This window comes from Mus caroli, chromosome 1 (assembly GCF_900094665.2).
Source record: "Mus caroli chromosome 1, CAROLI_EIJ_v1.1, whole genome shotgun sequence".
Classification (NCBI taxonomy): domain Eukaryota; kingdom Metazoa; phylum Chordata; class Mammalia; order Rodentia; family Muridae; genus Mus; species Mus caroli.
Window position 1 is genome coordinate 161,412,893 of NC_034570.1, and position 8,317 is coordinate 161,421,209.

Here is an 8,317-nt window from a genome sequence, read left to right on the forward strand (position 1 = left end):
CTCTCTCTCTCTCTCTCTCTCTCTCTCTCTCTCTCTCTCTCTCTCTCTCTCTCTCTCCTGAGTCTTGGGATTAAAGGCATACACTACCACACCCAGAGAGCTAAACTCTTTACAGTTTCTTTAAAAATAAGCAGTAAAGTAAGAAACAAGGAAGAGGAGAGGAGAGAGTAACCCTTTCAGTGAAAAGCACAGTCATTTCAGATGATCCCAAAAGAGGCAAGAAAAAGAGGCAGGAAACAGAATACCTCCAAAAGACTTTGTTTGTTAAATTCATCTTAAAACTCAGCTCAACCGCATAACTTGTGGTAGTGGGGAGGGATAAAAAACAGAAAACTGGGGCCTAGAGAGATGGCTCAGGGGTTAAGAGCACTGGCTGTTCCTCTGGATTCACTTCCTAACACGCACATGGGGGTTCACAACCATTCTAGTTTCAGGGGATCTGATCCCCTCTTCTGGCTTCTACGCAGAGCTTCACCAGGCACATACATGAAACACATATATACATGCAGGCAAGCACTTATTACACATAAAAATAAATAAACCATTAAGAAATTAAAAAGCTTAACTCTGGTCATGTAGGCATTCCAAACATCTCCCTTTGTTTGTTGAGATGGTCTCTGATAGCCCAGGCTAGCTTTGAACTCCTGACCTTCCTGCTTCCTGCTTCCACCTCCCAAGCACTAGAAAGAGAGGCATAAACCACAGTTGACTTTCTAGTTCTTCCCCACAATTCTTCGGGAGATGCTTACAGCACCCTCTTTAGTCTATCATTTGAGACCTTCACACTTCCTGTTCAGACTTCTTTCCTAGTGAACCCTTTCAAGAGCCCCCACACCAAATCAAACACGGATGGCACAAACATGGATGCGCTAAATCTACACAGAGCTTCATCAATGCCACACGGGCACACACTTTCACCTCAGCTCTTACCTTTGCAGTTCCATCTAGCCATCACCCCTCCCATTCCCTTTTTCAAAATGGCTGCTCCTTCAAGGTCTCTAGACAACACTGCTTCCTAGACCCGATTCCGCTTTCCTCTGAACTTTCTGTATTAAGTGGCATTCCCACCGTTCTGTGCACTGGCAGTTGATGAGTTTGCCCTCTGTTTCTCCCCTCTCCCTCCTCCAACTAGATCTTGAGCTTGTAGAAAGAACTGAATTACCATTCTAATATGAGCATTTGCATTCCCCAACGTTTCAAATAGCCACCAGGCAGGCCAATAGGCAGTCTTGATCATTTGAACTGCTGCATTGCATAAGGTACCCTAACAGACGGGGAGAAATCTGGGCTTCTTCCTGGAAGTTTCCTGGTAGAGAAAATCTTCTATCTGGGTAGAATCTCCCAGATACAGGGAGGTGGAAAAAGTTGTTCCCAGAGAGCTTTATAGTCTACAGTGTTGCCGTAGCAATCAGAACAACAGACACCCTAATTTGGGAGTGCTCTAAAAGACACTTGCCTCTAGGTCCTAGGACTCTCAGGCAGAGGCTAAGAAGGATTCCTTTGCCATGGCCTTTTGGATTTAGGTTTCTCAGCTTGTCTATTCCTCAGAGAAGTGTGTCTATGTCCCTTTTCTGTCTCTCTGCCTCACCCTACCCCAACATTCCAACCTAGGGTAGGGGGAGGTCAGTATACACAAAGCCCTCTGTGTAAGGGGTGGTATGTGTCCCCCCACCCCTCCACCCAGCATATACAATGCCCCTTCTGCTCCATGCCCCCTGCCACCCTCCCCACCACCTCTCCATTGCACATGCCAGGCTGCAATTGGTCACTGGCTCAGGACAGCCCCCTCATGCTGGGGATCCAGGGGATTTTAAGCAGGTTCCAGAAAACACGGCTCAGTTCCTTGTCCCCCCGCTCTCTCCACCCCACAGACACTCTGGGCCTTTGCCCCTACCCCAGCTATGGCTCCCGGGGCTCCCTCCTCCAGCCCTAGCCCTATCCTGGCTGCCCTGCTCTTCTCTTCTTTGGGTAAGTGGAGCCACTGAGTCCCAGAAACCTGAGATTTGGTGGTCTCTCAGCAACTTCCCCCATCCTCTCACCCTTCACTGCTAAGAGCCAGCAAGGGAGAACGAGAAGATGATGTCCTGTTTAGGTGTGGGGAAGGAAGGTATAGATCATTCAAGGGAAGCAGGAAAGGTATTTCACGCAGATTCATAGTAAAAGAGATCACAGAGAGCTCCCTGAGCACCCGGGTGGAAACCAGTCAGTGACTCCTCAGATCCACGCTAACAGCCTATCAGGAAGCAAAAAGAGCATGGGAAGAGCAGGATCACACCCTGGGTTCTGGTCCCCTTTCATCCCCTAGTGGCACAAGAAGTACCTAACCTTGATTACCCAGAAGAGACAAGTCAGGGAGTATGAATTAATGAATGAGTTCACTCTCTGTGGTTTCAGCTTCTTAGATGGAATTTCTGTCTGTGGCCTCTCATCTATACTGTGAGTGAACCCTAGAATCTTGTCCCAGTAGAGCCATCTTTTTAAACTGGCCAGCCTTTTCCCCTTACCTTTGGCAGGTGTCGAGTGAGCAAGAGACCATCAAAGCAAGGTTAGTTAAGTAGAGCCTTCCAAAGCGCCTGGCATCCTATTGTAAGCAGTAGGCATGATGGGGTAAGAGCGAGGGTGGGCAGCAGGAGAGAGGAGCAGTTAGAAAGCCCAAGCTTCTTTCCTTGGTCAAGTTCAACTCCTTGGGTTGTAAACCCAAATCTTAGACCGTTCTGCTTTATGTTGGATGTTCTGGATTATATTGTGATGTCCCAAAGCAATGTTGAAAACAGGGAGTTGGAGAAAGCCTTGGTAAAGGAAACAAGGAGCCGGGGAGTCTAGGGAGCAAAAGAGCTCTGTCCCAATCCTAGAGCCACTGAGCAGAGTTGAGAAGAGCAAAGATTGACGATATAATAGGAGGAATAGAAATCCAAACAAATAAATAACCCTCTGTGTTACACTGGGGATTCCCAAGAAGGCTCTCAGTCAGAATTCCCAGGAGGTAAGTAAAAGATATGGCATGCTAAGATGGGAGATTCGGGACAATGAGGGGGGAGTGGGTGTGGTATGAGCCCCCAGCATTGACTAGACAATGGGATTTTGTTTGGTTGCCTCCTCCTAAAGAACAGAAAAGTCTATAATTGTTCCTACTCAGAGCCAGCCCACACACATAGACTGCCTGGGATGACTCTCCATGTGTGGGTGGCTTAGAGGGGTGGCACTGGGCCAAGATGACCAAGAAGAGAGTGAGGATGGATGGTTGGACCACAGAGGTCCACATGCAGAGGCACCTGGGTGCTGGACTCGGGGTCTTTTCTATATCTAGCTTCTCCTTGACAGTGAGTCCTTCCTCCCCTGGATCCCCAATCATGGTAACCTGGGGTACAGCAGGCAGGCTTGACAATTGTGCCCAGCAAGAGGACTTGAGACTTCTCTAGTTTTCCTCTTCTTCCTCCTTCTCCTCCTCCTTCTTCTCTTCTCCTCCCCTTCTCCTCTACCCCTTCCCTCTTCCCCTTCTCCCCTTCTCCCCTTCTCCCCTTCTCTCCGTCTCCTTCTTCCTTCTTCTTCTTCCTCCTCCTCTTCCTCTTTCTCCTCTTCCTCTTTTTCTTGTAAGAATTTGAAGTTACTGTACAGTGGCTAACAGTATGATTTATATCCATGAGTCTACATGGAAAGCTATCTCAGATACATATGTTCTTAATCCAAACCCTAAAAGAAAAATGCAATATATTGTATATACATTATATTTTAAAGTGCTCCACAAAACAAATTTAGCCATTTGTTGTAAGTACCAGTACATCTTGAGTTTATTGCATTTATATTGAGTTTGATACATAGAGAAAATGTAATGGTGGTTCTATCTGGGTGGAAACTTAATGAAAGAAATTGGTTGGTGGAGTGAGTGTCAAAGTTAGCTTTGCCTGCATTAGTTGAATGGTTTATGAGACTGTATGCATGGGATGGTGGAGCATGTTTTTAATCCCAGCATTCAGAAGTCGCAGGTGGATCTCTGCGAGTCCCAGGCCAGCCTGGTCTACATATTGAGTTCCAAGATAGCCAGAGCTACATAGTAAGACCTTGTCTTAAAACAAACAAAGAAACAAACTTGGTATGTCTTGATTTAGTTAAAATATTCAAAACTCTACATCTAATTAATTGCTTAAGAGTTAGATATCAATTGTTGGCAAGTATGGTAATTCCAATATTCAGAAGACAGGGGCAGGAGGGCCATAAATTCTAGGAGAGTTTCGGCTACAATGGAAGACTGTCTCAAAAGAAAGAAGGGAAGGAAGGAAGGGAGGGAGGAAGGAAGGAAGGAAAGAAGGAAAGAAGGAAGGAAGGGAAGAAAAAGAGACTAAAACAGAAAATGAGACTGGATACAGTCCACCTTCTAGAATCCTAAAGAAAATCATGGATTCCATTTCCTCTACACTGCAGACTGCCCATCCAGGTACTGACCAGAGTTGACCCTGCTTAGCTTTAAGAGATATGACAAAGTTGGATATATCCAGTGTGGCATAGCTATGAACTTGAGGGTCAGTTTTTTATGCTGAGACCTTGAGCAGATACAGCATTTACATTTACCAACTGAGTTAGTCCCAGAAAGATGTAGGCCTCCCAACATTTGTTTCTTTGCTAAGACCTTTCCAGTACCTTAGCCCCTGACTGCTGGTTGGCCTCATGTTCTCTATAACTGGCTGGGCCCACCTGTGTGCATCTCATTTCCCTCTGCTTACAGTGCTGTCTCCAGCCCTGGCCATTGTGGTTTACACGGACAGGGAAATCTATGGTGCCGTGGGCTCCCAGGTGACCCTGCACTGCTCCTTCTGGTCCAGTGAATGGGTCTCAGATGACATCTCTTTTACCTGGCGCTACCAGCCTGAAGGGGGCCGAGATGCCATTTCGGTGAGTGCGGGGGCGGGGAGGGGCACAGGAGGGGGATGTCCTGGGGTTAGACAACAGATAGGTACTTCAAACAACGGAAAAGAGAACCTGGGCTACAGAAGGGAAAATGTTTTATGCTCATAAACTCAGCTGTAGGAAGGTAATCTGGGATCCTGAGTCAGGAGCCAAGTCTTGGGAGCTTTTCACACTAGGATTCTTTCACACAATTTCCATCATTCCTTATAGATCTTCCACTATGCCAAGGGACAACCTTACATCGATGAGGTGGGGACCTTCAAAGAGCGCATCCAGTGGGTAGGGGACCCTCGCTGGAAGGATGGCTCCATTGTCATACACAACCTAGACTACAGTGACAACGGCACTTTCACATGTGATGTCAAAAACCCACCGGACATAGTGGGCAAGACCTCTCAGGTCACGCTCTATGTCTTTGAAAAAGGTGTGAGAAGGGACAAGGGACAGGGCTCTGGGAGACACTTCAAAGAGGGTGTCAGGGAGGGCTGACAGACTGTGAAGGGCAAATAGCCTCAACCAACAGGTGGTGCAAGCCTTTAACCCCAGCGCTGGGGAGGCTAAGGAAGGGATTGCTTGGGTCAAATAATGAATTCAAGAGCAGCCTGGGGTATATAGCAAAACTGAAGGATGAGAGAGGCCGGCTTATAAGCAAGGTTGGCTGTAATTTTTTTTTTAAAGATTTATTTATTTATTATATGTAAGTACACTGTAGCTGTCTTCAGACACTCCAGAAGAGGGCGCCAGATCTCGTTACAGATGGTTGTGAGCCACCATGTGGTTGCTGGGATTTGAACTCCTGACCTTCGGAAGAGCAGTCGGGTGCTCTTACCCACTGAGCCATCTCACCAACCAAATAATACTGCAAAGGTGGAAATGACCTTTGTAATCTGAAGTTCAAGGCCGTATTTGGCTACATAGCAAGTTATCCAGACTACTTAAAGACCAACGTGGGCCATGTGACACCCCCCCCCCAAAAAAAAAAAAAAAGTAAAAACCAAGGATGCCAAGAAGGGAAGGCATCCTGGCTAAAATTTTCACATTTCCAATGATTGGAAATAGGTGTAGTGAGAAGCAACATAGATATAGATATAGGTTTCTGCTTCCAACCCCCTGCGTGCGAACCGCGTATCTCTTCTCCCTCCCCTCCTAGTGCCCACTAGGTATGGGGTGGTGTTGGGAGCTGTGATCGGGGGCATCCTCGGGGTGGTGCTGTTGCTGCTGTTGCTCTTCTACCTGATTCGGTACTGCTGGCTGCGCAGGCAGGCTGCCCTGCAGAGAAGGCTCAGGTAAGGGTCGGAGCCTGACTCCCCACCTTTATCCAGGATCCCCTAGACTGCTTCAGTGATGGGAGGGCCAAAGGAAAGAGAGAAGTTGAGTGTATTGGGTTTCAGGGAGGCCAATCCTGCTGCAACCTCTCTTCCCGCAGTGCCATGGAGAAGGGGAGATTTCACAAATCTTCGAAGGACTCCTCGAAGCGAGGGCGGCAGGTTAGTAGGGCTTGGGACTGGGGAGGAGAACGCTGGGAAGTCCGGGACAGTAGTGAGGGACGAGTGGGCGTAGTCAAGCCCAAGACTGACCTGTACAATCCCCGCAGACGCCAGTGCTGTATGCCATGCTGGACCACAGCCGAAGCACCAAAGCTGCCAGTGAGAAGAAATCAAAAGGGCTGGGGGAGTCTCGCAAGGATAAGAAATAGCGGTTAGCGGGCCGGGCGGGGGGTCGGGGGTCTGCGACGGAGTCCTCCAAAGGCTCTCAGGTGGTGGTCATCGAGATGGAGCTTCGCAAAGATGAGCAGAGCTCGGAGCTCCGGCCTGCAGTCAAGTCCCCCAGTAGAACCAGCCTCAAGAACGCCCTCAAGAACATGATGGGCCTGGACTCGGACAAGTGACCGTCACATCCAGGCCCTGTCAGAGCAGGGGACCTAGGCTCCTCTTTTTCCCAGGTCTAGGTGCTTTCCTCTTGCTCCTCAGCCCTGCCCTGCCCTTACCTCCCAATGAGATGTAAAGTTTCATTCCAACCTTCCTTTCCAAGTCTGTACTCCTCCTTCGCCTTTACCCCTCGGCTTTCCGGGAGCCTAGGGACTAACCCTACTCCTCGCCTGCCCCAAGGGCTGTGTGTTTGGTGCCTGTCCCTCAGACACCGAGAAGAAAGGGACCTTGATAGCCTCTGCCCAACTCCAGGCCACTTGGCCTTCCCATCTCTTCCCCACCCCGCCCCCCAGCTGATCCCCTGACTCCTTCCTGCTCTCCCCTTTCCTACCTTCTGGTGGCCCAGCTCCACACTCTGTCCTCGGGCTCAAATCCACATCGCGCAGAGCAGACTCTCCATCAGGGTTTATTTAGGTTGCTGAGTATTTTTTATTTGCCCATCCATTCTTTCGTTTGTTTACCTGAGCCCACGGCCCCATGACCGAGGACCAATGACGTCATGTGGCTTTTGCAGTTCCCCACTCGTACTAAGTCTTTACTGGAGAGCCAGCCAGGCAAGCAGCGCATGATCGATGCCCTCTGACCACCCCGGAGCACAGTTCTGGGACTCCGAGATTTGGGGAAGGAAAGAAAAAAAATGGATCCTCACAGGTCAGGGGTGCAGTAGGGGGCTTTAAGAAATGTCTTCAAAATAAATAATCAGAACAGAAAAAGCCAACGAGAATGGGAAGGAAAGGAAGTGGTTGCACCCCCGGGCACAGCGGACTGTTAGGACTTTTCTACATTCTGTATATTTCTCCTACCATCTCCAAATGTCCTTAAATGTTTAATAAACACTGACATTTCCAGAAGCTGCTGCCTCTGTTTTGCTTTTTCAGATCCTCATAAGAATCCCTTCCCCTGCTCTCATTCATCCCCAGGCCACATTTCTTCCTCATCAGCTGGTTTTCTTTTTCAGGTTGGATTTTATGGTATTGGCCCATGTGGCATAATAGGGAGAACTCTGAAATAGGCCCGCAGGCACGTTTATGTATTAAACGCTATCCAGTGAGCTTGTACTGGGTCCTAATCTGTGTCGGGCCCTGCTTTTACATGTGTGCAAACACAATAGCTTTCTTTTCCAAGACCTGGATTCTAAAGCATGCCAGCCACTCAGGGCTGTGTCTGCCCCAGAAAGCTTACTTGCCTTTGGTAAGCTTGCTTTGCACTTCATAAATACAGGCAACCATTCTATCCACCCTGCGCAATTCCCAGACCTTCCGTGAGAATCAAGTAAGAGACAGTGTATGGATACCTTTATAAGCTATAAGCTCAGTTGTGCATATTATAACATATGACTAACTTATTAAGGGTCAGGTCCTTAAAAGTGGTCCTTGTCTTGCCTAAGGGGGTATACTTTAGGGGATGGAGAGATGGGTCAGAACTCCCACACGGAGACTCACAACCATCGATAACTTCAGTTTCAGGGGATCTGATGTCCTTTTCTT

At 48.4% G+C, this 8,317-nt stretch overlaps 1 protein-coding gene across 1 annotated transcript in view; it reads left to right on the forward strand.

Moving 5' to 3' along the window:
* Positions 1 to 7,686, forward strand: part of Mpz (myelin protein zero) — a 10,653-nt gene extending 2,967 nt beyond the window's left edge. The window contains exons 3-8 of the mRNA XM_021170958.1: positions 1,872 to 1,968; positions 4,721 to 4,887; positions 5,113 to 5,326; positions 6,053 to 6,188; positions 6,329 to 6,389; positions 6,497 to 7,686. Of these exons, the coding sequence (XP_021026617.1) occupies positions 1,902 to 1,968; positions 4,721 to 4,887; positions 5,113 to 5,326; positions 6,053 to 6,188; positions 6,329 to 6,389; positions 6,497 to 6,598 (747 nt within the window). The 5' untranslated portion in view covers positions 1,872 to 1,901 and the 3' untranslated portion in view covers positions 6,599 to 7,686. The remainder of the gene's footprint in view (positions 1 to 1,871; positions 1,969 to 4,720; positions 4,888 to 5,112; positions 5,327 to 6,052; positions 6,189 to 6,328; positions 6,390 to 6,496) is intronic.
* Positions 7,687 to 8,317: the final 631 nt, after the last annotated feature.